General features: G+C 44.9%; 1 protein-coding gene across 1 annotated transcript in view; it reads left to right on the top strand.

The window, feature by feature from the left end:
* The window catches only part of LOC119967358 (hippocalcin-like protein 1), a 187,734-nt gene extending 168,482 nt beyond the window's left edge, over window positions 1-19,252 (top strand). The window contains exons 4-5 of the mRNA XM_038799781.1: window positions 9,443-9,548; window positions 17,473-19,252. Coding sequence (XP_038655709.1) covers window positions 9,443-9,548; window positions 17,473-17,570 — 204 coding nt within the window. The 3' untranslated portion in view covers window positions 17,571-19,252. The remainder of the gene's footprint in view (window positions 1-9,442; window positions 9,549-17,472) is intronic.
* Window positions 19,253-23,533: the final 4,281 nt, after the last annotated feature.

The following is a 23,533-nucleotide window of genomic DNA, read 5'->3' as shown; positions in this document are numbered from 1 at the left end:
CATTGCCAATGTATAATCTGTACAGGTAGATAGTTATGAGAGTTTAGTTGCAAACAAGATCGCCATGGCGATAAGCCCCATGAGGAAATGGTGTTGGTGGCAGAGATTGAACACATCTCACGGTCACGGCCAGTCCGATGATCACACGAAACATGACCAACCAGAAGGTATTTAGTTACTCGTTTTGCTAATTTTCTTCTTTAAACAGGATTCTTAAATCATAAATTGCACCTTTGATAAAATCAGAGATATATTGATTTAATTTTTATGAAATATTAATCAGTGGAAGAACTGAGCTGTGTGATTGGTGCAATTAACATCTTGCTGATTTATATTTCTCACACATTTGAGTTTTTTAAGATGCTTTTTTAAACTATTTATTCCCACACGAATGTGTCGAGGGAATATAATTACCCTTTAAGCAGTGCAGAATATTGGAAAGATTTAACCTTTTGATTATAATTTCCAGCTTTGTGATGATGGATTAGATTCAGTCACTCAATTCAGCTACAGTTACACATTTGAGCGTCCACCACTAGAATCTTGATGAAAATTTAATTAATTTTGCAAGGAAATATGTAGATTTGAATTTTTATGGATGCGATAATGTCAACATTTCCCCCTCAACCTAATTTGTCCTTTTTAAAAATGTATTGATGGAATGTTGGCATCACGGCTAGGCCAGCATTATTTGCACATCCCTAGTTGCCCTTGAGAAGGGGGTGATGAGATACCTCCTTGAACTGCTGCAGTTCCTGAGGTGTAGGTACATCCACAGTGCGGTTGGGTATGGAGTTCCAGTATTTTGACCGAGCAACAGTGAAGGAATGGCAAAATATTTCCAAGTCAGGATGGTGAGTGACTTGCAGGGGAACCACCAGGTGATGTTCCCAGTAATATGCTGCCCTAGGTCATACATAGAACATACAGGACAGAAGGGGGCCAATTGGCCCATCGAGTCTGCACCGACCCACTTCCACCCTATCCCCGTAACCCAATAACCACTCCTAAACATTTTGGTCACTAAGGGCAATTTATCATGGCCAATCCACCTCACCTGCATGTCTTTGGACTGCGGGAGGAAACCAGAGCACCCGGAGGAAACTCATGCAGACACTGGAAGAACGTGCAAACTCCGCACAGACAGTGACCCAGCGGGGAATTGAACCTGGGATCCTGGCGCTGTGAAGCCACAGTGCTAGCCACTTGTGCTACCGTGCCCCCATGCAGTTGTGTGTTTGGAAGGTACAAGTGTATGTTGTACAAAAAGGTGCTAGTATTTGAGAAATTATTACAAGTACTCTTTTTGATTGACAGTGAATGGACAGCACAGTGGTTAGCACTGCTACATCTCAGCGCCAGGGACCCGGGTTCAATTCCGGCCTTGGTTGACCATCTGTGTGTAATTTGTACATTCTCCCTGTGTCTGCGTGGGTTTCCTCGGGTGCGAGGGTGCTCCAGTTTCCTTCCACAGTCCAAAGATGCACAGGTTAGGTGGATTGGCCATGCTAAATTATCCGTTAGTATCCAAAGGTGAGGTGGAGTTACGGGGATAGGGTGGGGCTGTGGACCTGGATAGAGTACACTTTCAGAGGGTCGGTGCAGACTCGATGGGCTGTACTGTAGGTATTCTATGATTCCTTGAGTGTTTTACTGACACTGGCAGCCTTTCCTTGATGCATTAAGATTTCAGATCAGGGGCGGCATTCCCCCCTACCTGGCGTAATGGAGGGTTCCGGAGTAGGGGAGTGGCGCCAACCACTCAGGGGTCTCGCCTCCCCAAAAGAATTCTCCCCACCTTTGGGGGCCAGCCCCGCGCCGGAGCGGTTGCCACCAGAAGACCGGCGCAAAACAACGGCGCCCCCGGCAGCGGGGCTGGCCGAAAGACTTTCGCCGGTCCGTGCATGCGCCGGCAGTGACGTCAGCGGCAGCTGGCTGCTGACGTCACTGCCGGCGCATGCGCGATGTGGGGTTCTCTTCCGCTTCCGCCAAGGCGGAGGCCGTGGCGGCGCGGAAGGAGAAAGAGTGCAGCCAGGGCACTGGCCCGGAGTCTGAGCGGGGGGCCCCGATCGTGGGCCAGGCCACCGTGGGGGCACCCCCCGGGGTTCGATCGCCCCCCGCCGCCCCAGGACCCCGGGGGCCTGCTCGCGCCGCTGAGCCCGCTGTTCCAGAGGTGGTTTAACCCTCGGCGGCGTGAGAGGCCTCCCAGCGGCGGGACTTCGGCCCATCCGGGCCGGAGAATCACCGCAGGGGCCTCTCCGATCAGAGTGGCGAGATTCCTGCCCCCGCCACTTCCCGGGTGGCGGAGAATCTCTGCCACGGCGGGGGCGGGATTTTAGGCGCCCCCAGGCGATTCTCCGACCCTGCTGGGGGGTCGGAGAATTTCGCCCCTGACCTGTCTACCTGATTCAAACCGACAATGTGCAGAATTTCATACCCTTTCCTGAGTGAATTCAGTGGCAGAAGGAATCTAATCTGGCAGATGGGTGCCTCATGCATTATCTTCCCACCTCTGCCTAGATTAAGTCTGGGGCAGGAAGGCTGATGGATGGACTTGCCAATTAATGTCTACTTTAGGGCCTCATTCCGTTGCCATTGGTATTTACCCAATGTCAGACAGGGGGAGGGGATATGACATGTGGGAGGCCTGAAAAACAAACTCCATCAGGGTACACTGCGAGCTTCCGGTGTGGGGGCGGATAGTCCTTGTTAAAAGGCACAATGCCTGATTAAAGGCCCCATCCAGAAACAAAATAAGAATACTGGTCTGAATTGGCCTCCTATACTTTTAAAATAGAGAAGTAGCGCTACTGGTCCAAATCTTGCCTATTGTTGTCGAATCCCTGTTCCATGATCCCATCATCACTCGTCTTTTACCTGGATCCCCTGGTGATCATGGGCTTTAAGCTGGTGCATTGCCAGCAGCCACCACAGAGGTGTTGCTGAGCAATAAACAGCTACCAGATTCTGATTGGACAGCAGCTCTTGGTGGGTGGAGGGGGTGAGGGGTTGATTTCTGCCCCCGGTGTCCTTGATCGCCGGGAAGGCTGCTGCTACCCAGTTGAGTGCCAAATTAACTTGGTGGGCCTTCCTAAAGTTAGGCGATGTGGGGCTCCCATTATCTCTCCAGCTGGCAGCCAGGATTTCCATCCTCTCATTAAATACCATCCGTATCTTATTGTTGGAAGAGATTCACCCAGTAAATGAGAACTGTTTTTAAACTTCCTGTTCTGGAAGAGATTCTTTATGGGATATTTTGCTTGGATGAAGTTCTTTCAATGATTCTACTTGGACTGGAAGGATTCATTAAAATGAGATTCAATAGTAAATTGGTGCATTGGAGAATTCGGCTAGGATCAGCATTTCTGAAGAATGGAATTTATGCAGAGTAACCCGTTGCTCGTTTGAATATTTTGCTTGGATTAAATTGCCGTTCATCTGGATGTAATGATTTGGGAGTACTTTTATCTTCCCGGGTGAAAATTTGTGTCCACTTGAAATTGCATTAGCAAAGCCCTGCTGGGCTTACCCACTCTCAAGACACTGTGCTGCAGTATATTTAAAGACACTGCTGATCGTTGACGTAATTGGAAGCTGGCCAAGATCAGCCTTACAGGAATGAACCAGCCATTCAGTCAATTGTATTGCGGTGACCCCTCTGCTTTGCTTGAAAAACATTAAAGAAACGTTTCTGCCCAGCTCGCCTCCATTAGAATTTCAAAATCCCCCTCATTTTCCATGCTTGTAGCTGTCGAGCGTTTGTTTTCTTAAAAGGTGTTCGGACGTGGTTGTGTCTCGGTGTATGTCCCGTAACAATTGGCCTGCGCCCTTGCTGGGTGATATAATTGGGGTGCTTAAGATTAAAGGATTTGATTGAGAGAAACTTATTTTCTCCAGAATGAGGGAGAATAACCTCAACTGTGGGCTGTTCAAGAATGATGTTAGGGAGCACTGCTTTACACAAAAGAGGAGTGGAAATTTGGAACTCTTTACTCCCCCTTTCACCACACCCGTCTCTCTTGGCTCAATTGAGCATTTCGAAAGTGGGGTTGATAGATTTTTGATTGGCAAGCATATTAAGGGTTAAAGTGGAAAAAAAGCAAGTGGTAGAGTTGAGATACTGATCCGTCATGTTCTAACTGAATGGCGGAACAGGAGCAAGGGACTGAATGGTCCTGTCCCTATAAAGAAGCAGATTATCCCGTAAATGGAGAATGGCTGCCAAATTCTGAGGTGCAGAGGGATGGAGGTATTTAAGTGCAGGAATCATAAAATGTTAGCATGCAGGTACAGCAAGTAATTAAGAAGGCTAATGGAATGCTATTCTTTATTGCAAGAGGAATTGAACATGAGTGACGATGTTATGCTTCAGTTATACAGGGCATTAGTGAGGTCACATCTCAAATTTTGTGCGCAGTTTCGGACTCCTTCATTAAGGAAGGATATAAATGGATTAGTGGTGGTTCTGAGGAAGTTTACCAGATTGACATCTGGAATAGGCGGGTTTTCTTACAAGGATATGTTTGACAGGCTGGACCCGTTGAGAAGAGTTGTTACTGGAGTTTAGAAGAGTGAGGGGTGACTTGATTGAAGTACATGAGATCCTGAATGGTTTTGACAAGGTGGACGTGGAAAGGGTATTTCCTCTTGTGGGTGAGTCCAGGACTAGGGGACACTATTTTCAAAATTAGAACAAAGGTGAGAATGAATCTTTTCTCTGAGGGTTGTGTGACTTTGGAATTCCCTGCCTCAGAAGGTGGTGGAATGGGATGGGGGGTGGGGGGGGCATTGATTATTTTTAAGGCGGAAGATGGATGAATTCTTGTTGGGCAAGGGAATTATAGATGGAAATGTAGAATTTGAAACACAAATAAATTAGCCATGATCTTATCGTTGGGCAGAACAGGTTCGAGAGGCCGAATGGCCTACTTCTCCTATTTCATATGTTCTTTAGTGTCAGGAGAAGCACTGAAAAGTGGTGCTTTCTGATCAATTTGTTCTTCTCATAAAGAGCGATCAACACAAAAAAATAGGTTTCTAGATAGATCAACGGAGGAGAAAAGCTAATAATTTAAGAACATACACTTTGTTGAAGCTTTTCACCTTGCACTCATCAAGACAATCCCAAGTATACCAATTTCAGAGAAGCAACAACTTTTATATTGTATGAGAAGAGTGTTGATTGGTTGGGAAGTGGACTCTGGTGGAGGGGTTGCCATGGAGAATGCACCAGTGAACTGTGACTGTCAGTTAACTGGCAAGCATTGTTTATCACGAGTTACAGCTGCTGCTTTCTAGACATCTGTCTGAGGCAGCAGGAGTAATGCACAAGTGAGTGAAAAAGCAGTGATTTTCTTTTCACTATTTCTGCTCTTTAGCTTTTGGGGGGTGTGATTAATAAGGGGGGGGGGTCTTATTTCTTTTCCCAATGCTAGATTCTCTGCTACATTGGGAATTCCACTACCAGCGGCAGGTGGCGCAGAATCCAATCCCATATCAGGGAGTGAAAACCATGTTAGGCCATTTGACTTGGTGTCACACAGGCAGAGTACTAATTGCCACTTTTACTGGGGAGCCTGACAAAAGATCATTTTGATTGTTGGGGAAGGAGAATAATTTCACTCTGCTTCAACAATGAATTGTCTACAGCGAGCACCTTACCCAAGACTCGACAATAAGTGAATGCTGTCTACAGTTAAACCACACGTCAACTTCCAAGAGTAAATTATGACTTTAATTATTTTTTCATAAATGCTGTCTCTTGTGAGCTGTACAAATATTGAGTGCCATGAAGAATATGTGGTACAATAGTGGACTTATTTATTCAGTTCACCTACTCCGAAGTGTAACAACAAGCAGTAATGTTACTGTGCAAGTATTATTTGGCAGCCCAGCCTTGAGGTTATGTTTGCCAGTAATTGAGTGGTGTGTCATCTGAGTTGACAAGGAAATTAATTGAGATATGACAGAGGACTAACTATACTTAAAGTGCCCTCTGCTGGGAAATGTTGATTATTTCTGTAGCATTATTGAAGGAAGAGTCACAATGTGGGTATAGAGCGATTTTGGCTTCCAAATCACGGAGTCAAGCATGGAGCAACGTTATGAGGAATTTGGTAGAATTTGTGTTGATCAAAACTTGTGTTGAATATTTATTTCATGTCTCTTGTCTGCTTATTTTGTTCCTCAAATGGTTCATGCCCCCACCTCTGAACCAAAAGCTTCAGGTTTGTGTCCTAGGACTCGATGGCCACGGAGACTGCTGCAATCATAACGCGGTTATAACATTGATTATCAACCTGTAAATCCTTCAAACATGCTTATGGAGGAGCCAAGTGCGGGAGAGACTCCTGGTTGGCCATGTTCAAGCGGCGCGCCTCGATCTATAGCCTCTGGCTAAACTTGCCGGCAAGACATGAAGAGGGGGCGCGTAGGGGGAAGGGGCCTGAAGGTGGGTGCTGAAGGTCATGTATGAAGTAGGGGGCTGAATGGGGCTCATAGAACATAGAACATACAGTGCAGAAGGAGACCATTTGGCCCATTTGAGTCTGCACCGACCCACTTAACGCCTCACTTCCACCCTATCCCCATAACCCAATAACCCCTCCTAACCTTTTTGGACATTAGGGCAATTTACCATGGCCAATCCACCTAACCTGCACGTCTTTGGACTGTGGGAGGAAACCGGAGCACCTGGAGGAAACCTATGCAGACACGGGGAGAATGTGCAGACTCCACACAGACAGTGACCCAGCAGGGAATCGAACCTGGGACTCTGACGCTGTGAAGCCACAGTGCTATCCACTTGTGCTCATGAAGGGGGCGTCAGAAGCAGGCGCATGGGTGGGGCTGAAAAAGGTGCCCTCAGTGACCCCTTAGTAGATATGCTCATTTGGGGGATTGGGGGTGGCAATGACCTGATGGCGATCACGATGAATAGGGTGAGGCTGGGTCACCATCATGTCTGCGTGGGGTGGGGGGTGTAACGTGGACTTTTTGTAATTGGGGGAGGTTGCCCCTCCGAGGTCGAGGATTTAGGGTGTTGCCTGCGTCTGCAGGACGTCACAATATCCGTAGTTAGGGGTGGGGGGAGCCTTCAAACACATGGGCACCCTTTTACAAATGGTGCTCCCAAACTCTGAGGAGCCGGTCTTGCCAGCAAGTTTATTTTTCACTGGAGAAAGCAATTCTAAACATGGGAGAATTCAGTGAGAATCTCTTCAAACTTCAAAAAATGACCGTGTGTGGGTGAATTGCGATGGGAGTTGTGCCGGGACAGCCGATGGGATTCTCACCAGTTTTCCCACCCGAAATGACACTGTGGCTTTTTGAGAAAATTCTGACCCGGTATCCATATTAAATTTATAAAAATGGCTGGAGTCATCTCCCCCACAGATCCTGCCTTAAAATTTCCTGAAAGACCATTTCTTCTGCAATGGAGAACCTCAATGTGATCATGGATCATCCCATCCTGGCCACAACTCCACTGTCCTGCCCGTTCTCCATAACCCTTCTCACAGCCTCTGACCTCATTACAGCCTTGATTCAAACATGGACAAAAGAACTGAATGCCAAAGGTGAGGTGAGAGTGACTGCGCTTGACATCAGGGCAACATTTGACCGATTGTGGCATCAAGGAGCCCTAGCTAAACTGGAATCAATAGGAATCAAGGGGCAAACTCTCCATTTGTTGGAGTCCTACCTGGCACAAAGGAAGATAGTTGTAGTGGTTGGAGGTCAATCATCTCAGCTCCAGGACATCACAGCAGGAGTTCCTCATGGTAGTGTCCTAGGCCCAACCATCTTCAGCTGCTTCATTAATGACCTCCCTTCCATCATAGGTCAGAAGTGGGGATGTTTACGGATGACTGCACAATATTCAGCACCATTCGCAACTCCTCCGATAATTAAGCAGTCCATGGCCAAATACAGCAAGACCTGGACAATATCCAGGAACTAGCCAAGGTTCCTTAGACAGCACCTTACAAACCCACGACCATCCAGAAGGACAAGAGCAGAAGATACCCACCACCTGGAGGTTCCGCTCCAAGTCACTCACCACTCTGACTTGGAAATATATCGCCGTTCCTTCACTGTCGCTGGGGTAACATCCTGGAACTCCCTCCCGAACAGCACAGTGGGTGTACCTACACCACACAGGGCTTTAGCAGTTGAAGAAGGCAACTCATCACCACCTTCTGAAGGGCAACTAGGGATGGGCAATAAATGCTGGCCTAACCAGCAATGTCCACATCCCGTAGAAAATAAATAAATAAAAATCAGGAAGGCTAAAAATGGGCTCCGTGTTAGCAGCTCTGTGTACATTGCTTGTCTGCCCACTCCACCCCATGGATATTTTACTTTGGTGGGGAAGGTGTTTAGCAACCCATGACCCAATTTATGATCATTTTAAGAGACTCCTACCACCACAAATGCAAGTTTTGTCCGTGGCAAGAGATGCATACGACTGGTCTGCAGGCTGCTCAGCATGAGTAAGGGCTGGTGAACAACACTGCCTCCCCACCCCAAGCTGCTCCAGCAGCCCCTCACCCCCTGCCCTAGTGAAGCCATGGACTCGCCTTGCAGTCTGGCCTCCATCGCTGAATGTCTCCCATCTATCTCAGTGGCACTGCTGGGATCAGAGGATGGCTAGCTGTGTGATTGGACAGCAGCTCTCGTTGAGGTGTGACTTCCTCTTGTCAGGGGGTGGGCTATCTACCTCAAGCTAATTAAAGCAGAGCCTGTATCACCCCTGACTTTTACTTTTGGGGGGTATAGACTCCATCCCCATCTTAAAATTCAGCCCTACGGGTGAGCAAATGGGGGCTATTTTTCTTTGATAAATAACAAAAAAGGTTGATGACAGGAATATGGTGGGTGTTGTCTATATGGATTTTAATAAAATGTTTAACAAAAGTACCACAAAAGACTGGTTAACACATTTTAGGTTCATGGAATAGGAGGGTCAGCAGCCAATTGCCTTAAGGATATTATCATGTTGATACTTGTGGGAACCTCCTCTGTGCAAATTGGGTGCTGCATTTCCGACTTTACAGCAATGACTACACTTCAAAAGTACTAAATTGGCTGTAAAAAAAATTTGGACATCCCAGAGTGATGAAAGGCACTGTACAAGTACAAGTTTGTTATTTTCTTTTATCTTTCTTATTTTCATCCTTCTGATTGACATGGAGTGGTATAAATACAGGTGACATTCCTACATTTGCTAAAGATTCCTCCAAAAAATGTTTTAAAAATACAGTATAATCCACAAAATTAAAATGCTATGTATCTCAAGTTCAGCATGCTTGCTGCTTCTTTCTACAAGGCGTACTTTTATATTAAATGCACAAATAACAGAGCTAAGTGAAGAGACGCACCAGCCATTTATTGCGAGATGCAAGATATTTGACTCATTTATTGGACATTCTTATTTTGACAGGCGATTTACAAGATGGTGTCCACTGTGATGAAGATGCCTGAAGATGAGGCAACACCAGAGAAAAGAACAGATAAAATCTTCAGGCAGATGGATACAAATAATGATGGTAATTGTCAAACTGCTCCTTACCATTGTCTAAGACAGATTTGTCAAACTGCACTCTCTTCATTTCCTTTTACATCAGACTCAAAACAGGCCACTAAGAATTCATCCGACATTGTCTCTTCTTTATGGGTGGGATTTGCTGGTTCTTCACGTTAGCGGGATCTTCCGGCCCCTTAGAAAGGCGAACATCCATGGCAGGTTCCCCGTGGAGGGACATGTGAGCCACGGAAAATGCCATTGATGCCGGTGGGACTGGAAGACTGGAAAACAGGCCTCATGGACCAAATTTTCCCAGAATTTGGCAAAGGCTGATAACGGGCAGGGAAAACAGCGCTGAAGCTGCCTGCAGCAATGGCGGCTTCTCCGCCATATCGTCCCGGACATGGTGCGAAAAATAAAAAGGGGTGGGCAGCAAGCCTTAACACTGGCAAGGTGGGCTCTGATTGAGTAGTACCTGGGCAGTGCCTGTGTAGTGCCCGGACATGGCCCTCTTCGCTGAATGATGTACTCACTGTTTTGTTATGCTCTTGACTTAGCATAAGCTGCTTCCTTGATGTGCACTCTGACAAAGGAAGGTTCAGACTTGGAGATAGCTTTAACACATTTATTAAACTGTTAACAATTCTCCTAGTTGGATTCGACTCTCCTGTTAATCCTGCTATAGCTACTCAGACTAACGAACCAGTCTGCTACAATCCACGTGGTGGGTGTGATGTGTTGAATCAACCCTGTGTACTCACAAAGTGTCTCCACTAGTAAGAGGAAGATCATGTGTGCTGTGTCCTTTTATATGGGTTGGTGTAATACCCTCGTGTGTGTGTGTGTGTGTGTGTGTGTGCGTGCGTCCGTCCGTCCAATTGGACGTGCCCTACCTTACTGACCTATTGGTTGAATGTCTGTGTGTCATGTCTCTGGTGCTCCCTCTAGTGTCGACCTAGTCTACGTGTGTTCAAATGACGTTCCCGATATTGTACATTGGTAAGCGTGCCCCATTATTGATGGTTGGAGGAGACAAACACATCACTCATTTATGACAAGGTGAAACACGATTTGGGAGTCCTCTCAAGATGTTCAGCTCCCACCGCCAAACTCTCCTGATGAAAATGGGAGCAGAAATCCCCGCCTATGTCTTTATGTCCCAGCGGATGTGGTAGGTTAACTAAAGAGTAATGCTTCGTTCCACAGTGTGGGCGCAGAGGCATGAAACCGTAAAGCAAATGGACTAAAAAAATTAAAATTCAAAGTCTAGTGAGAGAAGAACAAAGACTAAAATTAATGGTATTTCTCATTAAGAATTAATGAGAGAATGAAGAAGACAATTTGAACTCAGCATGATCGGAGCTCTTGGGAGTTTTAGACTCCTTAACCTGTTCATTTCACTCTAAAATCTGCAGCTCATGTAATAGAATCATAGAATCTGTACAGTGCAGAAGGAGGCCATTCAGCCCATCGAGTCTGCACCGACCCTTGGAAAGAGTATGCTACATAGGCCCATGCCCTGACCCCATTCCTGAAACTAATGTGGGATTTCACTCAAGTTCGTTATTTTTGCACTGTTTTAGCAGATCTATATCAAATTTCGGTGCATTCTGTTCTACCCAAATTGCTAACCTTTTTAATAGAGTCTTATTAACCAATTCTTTAAAATTTCATACATAGGAATTTGAGGCAAGTGAGCAAAAGTATTTGACAAATAATTTGACAGATAATGCTGTAGCAAACACTAATATCTTTGTAGTGTGAATATCTATTGATGGTTAGCTCTAATGGAATAAAAATATAATTACATTTTGAGCACTATCTTACTCTGTACTCCTATCTAAATTGCGCATTCTCAATCTTCTGCATTATTTTGCTTTAATTTAGTTGATTTTTAACATATGAAATTCTGCCAACTCGACACCCATGTCTTCTATTAAAGTTCCGCGAGAGAAATGCACAGATCAATCCCTAACCTGTGCTTTTATGCATTCTGAAGGGAGTCCTGAAGAATCACATTTAAGAAAAATCCATTGACACAATTTCTCTTGTCGTCCCTTTTATATTGTTGTGCTGATTCTTGCAGCATACATGGCTTCCGTGAATTACTCTGTCACTAACCTTGACCAAGATGTTGTAGCCTAAGTTTGTCAGCATGACATTTCCACCTTTCAAGCAAAGCATAATGATGTGATGAGCATGCTTATATCTCCAGAATATGACACACCACTACTCGGGGCTCTGTTGATCTTAAACACATTGGGCCAGATTTTGGCGATCAAGGGGGATAGAACGAGTTGGGAAATTTCCCAATTTGCCAGACTTGCCTCAGTTAAAAGTACCTCAAATTGCAAGATTTTGCTTGGGGATTAGTGGAGAGGAGATGTTGAGGGAGCAGTGTGTAGAATGGTGATGTGCCTGCTGATACTGAAGGTAGAGCATGGGTGTCCATGGAGGTGGGCAAGTGCCAACGTAGACTGGTTAGAAAGCCCATCTTGGTTCTCTGAGACTTCACCCCAATTGTTATAGAAAATCCTACATCTGTTAGCATACACCTCTTGCACCCATTCATCTCCCCCCCCCCCCCACCCTCCCATGGCCCATCGTACCCTTCATGCCAACTCAATGCCATTTTATAACCCCCAACCACTCCATTTGGTCCCTTATTCCCTAATCGAACTCAGTGGCAACTCATGACCCCTTGGTGTCTCATACCTTCCATGCCAACTCCATAGCCACTCATCCAGTTTCTACCATGCGCTGATATGGGAGCCACATGCAGATAAATAGAATAAAATTCTAAAAATCTAAATCAACTCTCCCTATTCAAACTTAATAGTGAATAAAAACTCCCATTCATGAAAGCTTGATGCTTGCAAATCTCCTTCAGTGGTTTGTCTTTTATTAAAAAATAAAAAATAATCTTTACTTCCATAAACCTTTAATAGCTTCTTTCAGCAATGATTCAAATTGTGGGCCCCGATTCTCCGCAACCACGATGGGTGGGAGAATAGCGGGAGGTCTGCTCCCGCACCTCCCGCTATTCCTCCCCCCCCCCCCCCAAAATGCGTGTCCGGTTTTCCGACACACCGCTCAGAGAAACGTGGGCCGCCGTTTTTCACGCTCGTCCGCGATTCTCCAACCCGGATGGGTCGAGCGGCCTGCCGTTCCTGACCTGTTCACGTCGGCAGCAACCACACCTGGTCGCTGCCGTCGTGGACATGGCGCGCCAGGTAAGTGTGGGGGCCTAGGGGGGCAGGTCGGGGATCGAGCACCATGACCGTGCTCGGGAGGGGACTGGCCCGCGATCGGTGCCCACCGATCGTCGGGCCGGCGCCTCAAGGGGACGCACTCTTTCCCCTCCGCCGCCGTGCAAGATCAAGCTGCCACGTCTTGCGGGACGGCTGAGGGGAAAGACGGCAACCCATGCGCGGGTTTGAGCTGTCCAACCCACACATGCGCGGCTGACGTCATTAGGCGCCGCCGCCGCGTCATTCTTGGCGCACCGGGCCTTGAAGCCAGGGACAAGGCCCGGCCGCCGAGTTTCCCGGCACGGCCCGCCTATCCCCCAGGGTAGGGGAGGATAGGGGGCCAGGAGAGGCTTCCGACGCCGTCGTGAACCTCTCCAGGTTTCACGACGGCGTCGGGCCTTACGGAGAATTCCGCCCGTGATTTCAGAACCCCTGCTAGATAATTGTTGCTTTTGAAACTCAGCTAAGCATTTATGATAAATAGCCTTTGAGAAAATCAACAAAGAACTCGATTGAAACCATACGAAGATAAGCTGCACTAGCTGGCTGGCCTGTCAACGCAACACAGCATAGAACATAGAACAGTACAGCACAGAACAGGCCCTTCGGCCCTCAATGTTGTGCCGAGGATTGTCCGAAACCAAGATCAAGCTATCCCACTCCCTGTCATTCTGGTGTGCTCCATGTGCCTATCTAATAACCGCTTGCAAGTTCCTAAAGTGTCCGACTCCACTATCACAGCAGGCAGTCCATTCCACACCCTAACCACTCTCTGGGTAAAGAACCTACCTCGGACATCCCTCCTCTATCTCCCACCCTGAACCTTATAGTTATGCTCCCTTGTAACAGCTACATCCACCCGAGGAACTAGTCTCTGAATATCCACTCTATCTATCCCCCTCATCATCTTATAAACCTCTATTAAGTCGCTTCTCATCCTCCTCCACTCCAAAGAGAAAAGCCCTAGCTCCCTCAACCTTTCCTCGTAAGACCTATCCTGCAAACCAGGCAGCATCCTGGTAAATCTCCTTTGCACCCTTTCCAATGCGTCCACATCCTTCCTATAATGAGGTGACCAGAACTGCACACAATACTCCAAATGTGGTCTCACCAGGGTCATATATAGTTGCAGCATGACCCCGCGGCTCTTAAACTCAAGCACCCGTTAATAAACACTAACATACTATAGGCCTTCTTCACGGCTCTATCCACTTGAGTGTCAACCTTCAGAGATATGTGGACATGAACCCCAAGATCTCTCTATTCCTCCACATTCCTCAGAACCCTGCCATTAACCCTGCAATCCGCATTCAAATTTTTTTCTACCAAAATGAATCACCTCGCACTTATCAGGGTTAAACTCCAACTGCCATTTTTCGGCCCAGCTCTGCATCCTATCAATGTCTCTTTGCAGCCTACAACAGCCCTCCACCTCATCCACTACTCCACCAATCTTGGTGTCATCAGCAAATTTACTGACCCACCGTTCAGCCCCCTCCTCCAAGTCATTGATTTTTTAAAAAATCACAAATAGCAGAGGACCCAGCACTGATCCCTGTGGTACACCGCTGGTAACTGGTCTCCAGTCTTAAAATTTTCCATCCACCACCAGCCTCTGTCTTCTATGTGATAGCCAGTTATTTACCAATTGGCCAAATTTCCCTCTATCCCACACCTCCTTACTTTCTTCATAAGCTGACCATGGCGAACCGTATCAAATGCCTTACTAAAATCCATGTATACGACATCAACTGCTCTACTTTTATCTACACACTTAGTTACCTCCTCAAAGAATTCAATCAAATTTGTGAGGCAAGACTTGCCCTTCACGAATCCGTGTTGACTATCCCGGATTAAGCTGCATCTTTCCAAATGGTCATAAATCCTAACCTTCAGGACCTTTTCCATTAACTTACCGACCACCAAAATAAGACTAACTGGCCTATAATTACCAGGGTCATTCCTATTCCCTTTCTAAAACAAAGGAACAACATTCGCCACTCTCCAGTCCTCTGGCACTATCCCTGTGGACAGTGAGGATCCAAAGATCAAAGCCAAAGGCTCTGCAATCTCATCCCTTGCCTCACAAAGAATCCTTATCCCATCTGGCCCAGGGGACGTGTCGACCCTAAGGTTTTTCAAAATTGCTAATACATTCTTCCTCAGGACATCTACCTCCTCCAGCCTACCTGCCTGTATCACACACACATCCTCAAAAACATGGCCCCTCTCCTTGGTGAACATTGAAGAAAAGTATTAATTCAACGCCCCTCCTATTTCTTCTGACTCCATGCACAAGTTCCCACTACTGTCCTTGACTGGCCCTAACCTTACCCTGGTCATTCTTTTATTTCTCCACATAAGAGTAAAAAGCCTTGGGGTTTTCCTTGATCCGACTCACCAAGGACTTCTCATGCCCCCTCCTAGCTCTCCTCAACCCTTTTTTTTTTAGCTCATTCCTTGCTACCTTGTAACCCTCAAGCGACCCAACTGAACCTTGTTTTCTCATCCTTACATATGCTTCCTTTTTCCTCTTGACAAGACATTCAACCTCTTTTGTGAACCGTGGTTCCCTCATACGGCCATTTCCTCCCTACCTATCAAGGACACGCAGTATTTGTTCCTTGAACAAGCTCCACTTTTCATTTGTGCCTTTCCCTGACAGTTTCTGTTCCCATCTTATGCTCCCTAATTCTTGCCTAATCACATCATAATTACCCCTCCCCCAATTATAAACCTTGCCCTGCCGTATGGCCCTATCCCTCTCGATTGCAATAGTGAAAGACACCGAATGGTGGTCACTATTTCTAAAGTGCTCTCCCACAAACAAATCTAACACTTGGCCCAGTTCATTACCCAGTACCAAATCCAATGTGGCTCCCCCTCTTGTCGGCCTATCCATATATTGTGTCAGGAAACCCTCCTGCACAAACTGCCCCATCCGAACTGCTTGACCTATAGAGGTTCCAATCAATATTTGGAAAGTTAAAGTCAACCATGCCAACTACCCTGAGACCTCCACACCGATCCATAATCTGTTTTGCAATTTATTCCTCCACATCTCTATTACTATTTGGGGGCCCATAGAAAACTCCTAACTACGTGACTGCTCTTTTCCTATTTCTAACTTCGGCCCATATTACCTCAGTAGGCAGATCCCCTTCGAACTGTCTTTCTGTAGCCGTTAAACTATCCTTGATTAACAATGCTACTCCTCCACCTCTTTTACCACCTTCCCTACTCTTACTGAAACACCTGGAACTTCCAACAACCATTCCTGTCCCTGTTCTAACCATGTCTCCATAATGGCCACAACATCGTAGTCCCAAGTACCAATCCACTCTCCAAGTTCCCCTACCGTATTCCGGCTGGTCCTTGCATTGAAGTAGACACACTTCAACCCACCTTTCTTTTTGCCGGTACACTCCTGCGACTTTGATACCCTCCACAGTACCTCACTACTCTCAACACTGGCTTCTGGACTACAGCTCGTTTTCCCATCCCCCTGACAAATTAGTTTAAACCCCCCCCCCCCCCCCCCCCCCGAAGAGCAGTCGCAAATTTCACTCCCAGGATATTGGTGACCCTCTGGTTTAGGTGCAAACTATCCTGTCAGTATAGGTCCACCTTCCCCAGAATGTGCTCCAATTATCCACGTAACTGAAACCCTCGCTCCTACACCATCCCTGCAGCCACGTATTTATCTGCACTCTTCCTGTTCCTCACCTCACTAGCATGTGGCACTGGCAACAAACCAGAGATGACAACATGGTTTGTCCTGGCTCTCAGCTTCCACCCTAGCTCACTAAATTCCTGTTTTAAATCCCTGTCCCTTCTCTTACCTATGTTGTTGTTACCGATGTGTACCACTATATGTGACTGTTCCTCCTCCCCTTAAGGATTCTGAAAACACGGTCCGAGACATCACGGACCCTGGCACCCGGGAGGCAACATACCATCCATGAGTCTCTTTCGTTGCCACAGAACGGTCAATCTGCCCCTCTAACTATCGAGTCCCCAATAACTATTGCTCTCCTGCTCTCCCTCCTTCCCTTCTGAGCCACAGGGTCGATTCAGTGCTTTCTGAAGTGGGGGTGGTACTTCTACATCTGGGTCCCACCCACCATTTTTAAATGTCTGCAGAGACTTCCCAACTGCACAAATATCCAGCCCACTATCTCAGACATGGTATATGTAAGTGGCAGGAGTCGGACAGTAAAAATCTTGGTCTATTTAAAGAAACTATGTTTTTGTCATGGATGCACAATATGGGGTTGGGTGGGGGTGGAAGGTAGTTGTGGGTAGAGCTTTTAAACTGTAACAGCACATCTACTGGAATCTGTGTATTTTATTTCCTTCAATGGCATTGCTTGGTAATTTACCGCACAACATCTTTTATGTCAAAAAATCTCTTCCTGCATCCTTTTTTAACTCCTAAACTCTAATTTTAACCATTCGCTTGTCTGTTAATAGTAGGTACAGTGTAGGAGAGAAGGCAACAAACTGATATCAAACAGATTGATTCTCTTCCTTCTACTTAGCCCTGAGTGAGACATTCCACTTTCATGGGTTAACTATAAAAACGACCTCTTATTTTCATAACTTGATTGACTGATATTTATTGTCACATGTACCGAAGTAACTGAGTGTTAGCTTGTTAATATCCCCTGTTTCTCGTTTGCAAATATCTTCCAGGTAAATTGTCCCTTGAAGAATTCATTAAAGGTGCCAAGAGTGACCCATCCATTGTACGGTTACTACAGTGCGACCCAAGCAGTGCATCTCAGTTCTAATGGGATATGGTAGTACCAACGCTGATCGCCTGAAGTAAAGGAGCAAGCTTTCATTCCAGCCGGATTGCCAACCCTTTGTCTGACCTCCATCTCTCATCACAAATTGACCCTCCTGCCATAAGAGGGTGATTGACTAACATGGATAGCATATTCTACCCAAGCTGTCTTCAGAGGAGCTTTTGTCACTGCATTGTCACTTTTGTTTTGTGTTTTCTGTACAGTGGACACTTCAAAAAAAAGCAAGCATGCCAACACTTTCAGGGCATTAGTGGGCAGTGAGTAATGTTCTCCACTATGGATCAGATGTAATGCACATGTTTAACATTGGCCGACAACCCAAATGAAAAAAAGACATCACGAATGTAAAGATGCCACTCCCTAAAATACCATACGGGAGTTTGTGAACATGCTTCAAATACATTGTAGCTGCTCTAGTTTTTGCTCTTGTATTGCAAGCCTAAAACAACTACAATTCCTACAATGATCTAAAGTGCTCTGCATGTGAGAGAGAGAAAAATCATTCATGAGCAGGTTCACTTGGTGAGCCCAGATCACTGTGGGACTATGTAGTTTAAGCTTAGAAATCAGGAGCAATATTACAAATATATGCTTGCGAGGTGAGGTTTAAGCAGGGACAAAATATTTGAGTGGCCCTCCTGTTCACAGTGCGATTGTTGACATGTATACTGAATGTACCCTGACTATAATTTTGGTTTTATGAAATTAAGCCCATTCCAATTCAGCACCACTGTTTTTAAAAAAATAAAATAAAATACATTCCCTTTTTATAAGATTCCTAAATCCAGCAGTTTCCCAAAGCATGGTTTTGGAAGGTTGAGCCAGTGGCTTGTCAGTAAATAACAACGACAAAAAGATCTTGTTTAAAATTGTTGACAATTACTGTTTCTCCTTCAGCTCATGCCAAACTAAAAAATGCGGCCCATCTCCAAGATTCCATTTCACCAGAGGGTGGGAACCGAAAAAAGTCGGGAATGGGGTGGGTGGGGGGATGCTTCAAATAGAGGAAGAGGATCAACTTACTTGCTTTTAAATCCCCCCCCCCAAAAAAAACACAATTCCAACAAATGACTGAAGTCTGATCAGACTGGATTTGTATTTGTCTCTTTGGAATAAAGTGCAGTAAAATAACATTATGTAGGTAATCCTAATGGAAAGGTCCTATCTGCAGTTTTTTTTTAAGACTTTGAATAGTGAATGACTCCTGGCATTGAGGCACAAGTGACACCCTCAAGTGTAAAAGTCATGAATAAAGTTGACTTCTTCACTGGAGTTTCATGGTATATCTCACTTTTACTATACAATATGGCAACAATCATAGACCAGCACAATTTATGCTGTTAGAAATGCACAAGAAGATAGTTTGGATATGTGGGTTACATGGACCAAAGGCCTGCTCCTCCCTGAAACTGTTACTATCTAACAATGTTACAATACCAAAACTGGAATAGATATATATTTATGCCTCCCAATAAGGACACAAAATCTGTTATAGCAGGGGTGTGTTACATGGCTTCAGATCTGGAGGAGCCATTAGCAGTGCATGTGATATCATGGTATAGGGGATTGTTGTACTGAAAGGTAAATGTATTTTTTAAAAAAACGTGTTGATGTAACTCATCTTCAAATATTATTCTAAATTAAAATGTCATTGTTTTAAAGCAGGAATTGAAATGTTTAATTTCACTACCCCCCGTCCCGCCCCTCCTCTAACCATTGGAAGCCAGTCTGATTGTCTACTCGTTCATCCCGTTGTCTCAACAAAGTTTAGCGCATCTGAATTTGACAAGGTCAATGCGTTTCTGTCCTGGATCTAATACATTATAACTTCTCGAGTCCAGAAATCTATTGTTCAGAAGCACTAATTATGTGAAACCATTTTGAGAAGACCCACTTCAACATAATTTTTAGTCCAGTACTTTGGGAGCAGAAACATGAAAAGTTGATTACTGATTTATACTATTTTATCACTTTTATGTTTCAGGTAAGTCTTTGTATCAACTGTCTTCCCTGCACCACACTTGTGATTTGACATTCTAACACCATTCTACAATCGAGAAAATTCTAAAATCCGGAAATGAATTGGTCTCGAGCATTCTGGACTGGTGAGGTTACAGCGTGGTACTTGCTTGAAATGGGCAGATTTTAGTGGTTTATTTAGACTAATCTTCATTTGGGATGTGATCTACCGGAATGTGGACTGAGTCCCGTAGCGCGATTAGCCGGATGTTTCCCGGCACTCGGGGCGTCGAGAAACACCGAGCTATCTAATACCCATCCAGGTAATTTTCAAACTGCACCACTAAATTGAGTGGAACCTGCATGAATCCCATACTTCCAGCTATCCCATCCACAAAACTCCATCCTTCTTCCCAGCAACAAATACCCATTGGCCCATTGGGTCCTCGGCACATGAGCCACCTAACCTGTGTAAATGTCAATGTTCATTCTAGCTATAGAGTAACAAATAAATTGATGCTTATTTTTAAAAATTCAAATGAGGCTGCAGTTACCAATGCAATAGGCGAATATGCGCTATTTTCTTTTTGAGAGGAGGACAGTGCAAAGCAGAGAGTTAGTGGGAAATTCACAGGTAGAATCAACAGTGTTTCAACAATTTGGAGAGCCCCTACTGGGAAAATTGTAGGATTTAACAAAGGCAAAAATATAGCTAAAGCATGAAAATGCCTGCAAAGAATTGCACAGGGCATGCATGGATAAGAAAGAAAGTAATATTTTTAAAATATCTGTCATTGCATTTACACAAGAGGAATGTCAGCAAGGATGTCGTACGTAATACAGTCAAAGAGCAGTTTGCTGAAGTTTGACATAAATTTGCAAGAAATCTTCAGTGGCAAAATTTTCTTCGCTCCACACAGCCTTTCTGTTCAAAGACAAAACTGGCATACACCCATTAATTGCAACACACAACAGATGATGGAATCATAGACACAAAATAGCTTCACAACTACAGGATGCTCCAAAGTGCTCTACAGCCAGTGAAGTACTTTTGAAGTGTAGGCACTGCTGTAAAGCAGGAAATATGGCAGCCAGATTTTACACAGCAAGCTCCCACAAACAGTAGAACCATAGAATCCCTACAGTGCAGAAAGAGCCATTCAGCCCATCAAGGCCCACTCCCCACACTATCAGTGTAACCCCACCTCACCTGTAAATCCGTCAACATGAAGGGGCAATTTTATCATGGCCATCCAATTAACCTGCACACATTTGGACTGTGGGAGGAAACCGGAGCACCCGGACAGAAGGAGAACGTGCATACCACACAGAAGTCACCGAAGGCTGGAATTGAACCCAGGTCTCTGGAGCTATGAGGCAGCACTGTGCCGTTGTGCCACCCCTCAGGTGATAATGAACAGAGAGTCGTTTTTAGTCATGCCAATTGATACCAGTAAATTGAGGGCACCTCCCCTGCTCTTCTACACAATAGAGCTATGGGATCTTTTACATCCATCTGAGAGGACAGATCGGGTCTCCTTTTAACATCTATCTGATCTGAAAGACGACCCTCCGACAGTACAGCACTCTGTACGAATCATCTCTTTCAAAGATAAGGCACTCAAATTGTCAATAGGAACAACCAATATCACTGAACCAAAGAAGGTATGACGGGCAGATCCAGAATTGTAGCAAATGTTTGATTAATATTTTTGTGACTTATGGTTTTGGGTAAAGGAATATAATAGTGAGCAATACATAGGTTGAAATTGAAATCTATAAACTAAATGAAAAATTTGCCCAAATGACTGATTCTGTATATGGTAGATGAGGTCCACAAATCGCTGGCTTTGAAAGCAGACCAAGGCAGGCCAGCAGTATGGTTCAATTTCCGTACCAGCCTCCCCGAACAGGCGCCGGAATGTGGCGACTAGGGGCTTTTCACAGTAACTTCATTTGAAGCCTACTCGTGACAATAAGCAATTTTCATTTCATTTCAAATGAAACATTTAATAATATTATAATAATCTTTATTGGCACAAGTAGGCTTACATTTCAATGAAGTTACTGTGAAAAGTCCCTCGTCGTCATATTCCGGTGCCTGTTCGGACAGAGAATTAAGAATGTCCAAATTACTTAACCACATCTTTCGGGACTAGTGGGAGGAAACCAGAGCACCTGGGGGAAACCCACGCAAACACGGGGAGAACGTGCAGACTCCACACAGACAGTGACCCAGCCAGGAATTGAACCTGGGACCAGGTTCTCCCCATCATTCTCCCTATGTCTACGTGGGTTTCCTCCCACAAAGATATGCAGGTTAGATGGATTGACCATGCTAAATTGCCCTTAGGTTAGGTGGGGTTACGGGGAAAAGGTGGAGGTGTGGGCTTAAGTAGGATGCTCTATCCAAGAGCCGGTGCAGACTCGATGGACCAAATGGCCTCCTTCTGCATTGTAAATCTATGACCGTGGCGCTATGAAGCCACAGTGCTAACTGTTGTGGGCCAGGGTTTAGAGAACCCCAAAGTGTATCATGGAGTTCACCTGACCCACAACTTTTAATAGATTGTGGTATGAGGAGCACACGGCCCACTCTACAGGAGTGGTACAGCAGAAATGGAAAAGTATTTTGCTTTAAAAAATAATGTTTATTCTATGAACTCAAGTTAACCTTTTTACAACATACAGTGAACATCTTAGCAATCATTACTTCAAATACAACCCCCAAAGAATACACCAAGTAATCCTTAATAACTTCCCTAACAACATCCAGAAGACAAAAGAAACACCTTTTAACAGAAGCACATCAGGTTTACATTCACTACTGAAAACATTTATAATTCTGAATTCACCAAATGATCAAGAGATAGTCTTTTCATGGCAGAGAGTACAGCAGTACACCTGATTTTTCTGGCTTCAGCTCCAACACTGAAAACAAAACTAAAACACACCCTGCAGCAAACAGCCTATAACAAAAGTAAAAACCTGACAGACAGCCCATCTCCACCCACACTCAGACATCACTGATAAACACCCATTTCTTAAGGGCGCATTTCTTAAACACCCATTTCTTAAAGGTATTCTCACATGACATAACCACTGTGCTACCGTGTTGCCCATATTCCTAGTGATAGAAAATTGCAATCATTTGGCATTATCCTTCAAAGTGTATCCCTTTTGTCATGTGCTTTCACATTCTTTGCACACAAGAAAATGAGGTGATCCATGTCAACTGGGTATTTTCTTGCTCTTTGCCACTTACATTTTAACGGCAAGTGTTGGCTGAATGCCTGAAGAATGAAGGGTTCTGAAAAGGAATGTGAATAATGCTGTGCACACATCAAATTGCTCAAGAATTTTATTCTCAAACCTCAGATTTGACTGCATCATAGCCAGGAGATTTTGGGGTGTATTGAGTGCTAGGATCTGCGGCTTGATTTAAATCACAGACTGGCTGTCACTGGTGAAAAGGGAACTAATGGAAGATTACTTCTGACATCTGAAATTGTATCATACATACGGATACTGAAATGCAGCTTTATTTCAAATTATCTTTCACCATAGTGATAAATGAGCAATGGAATGCAGGATTGTATTCCGCACTGTGGAGTCTAATATGGTTAATGGATTTGTTTTCTACTCTTTCACTCTCTTGCCTTTCAATATTTTTCCTACCTGAGTATCTGCCTTTCCTGATTTTATCTGTTCCTATATCTCATTCCTTCATTACAAGGCTGCAAGTAACACAAAACAAGAACCATTCCCTATTATTTTATACATTGATGCTTCAGAACCTGAGTATTAAGTGACAGCATCACCGCTAAATTCACCAGCTTTTTTACTGCTGTGAACAGCTCGAGTTATTACCTCTAGTAGTCCTCTGAGAATTTTCCTAATGATGCATAATTTTGTCCACTTAAAAGTAAATCCAGCTGTAATAATGTGAGCAATGCCTCTTTTACTGGTTCTAATTACTTCTTTCA

The sequence above is a fragment of the Scyliorhinus canicula genome, chromosome 1 (genome assembly GCF_902713615.1).
Source record: "Scyliorhinus canicula chromosome 1, sScyCan1.1, whole genome shotgun sequence".
Lineage (NCBI taxonomy): Eukaryota > Metazoa > Chordata > Chondrichthyes > Carcharhiniformes > Scyliorhinidae > Scyliorhinus > Scyliorhinus canicula.
The sequence above is the reverse complement of the archived record's forward strand: the minus strand, read 5'-3'. Positions and strand labels throughout refer to the sequence as shown.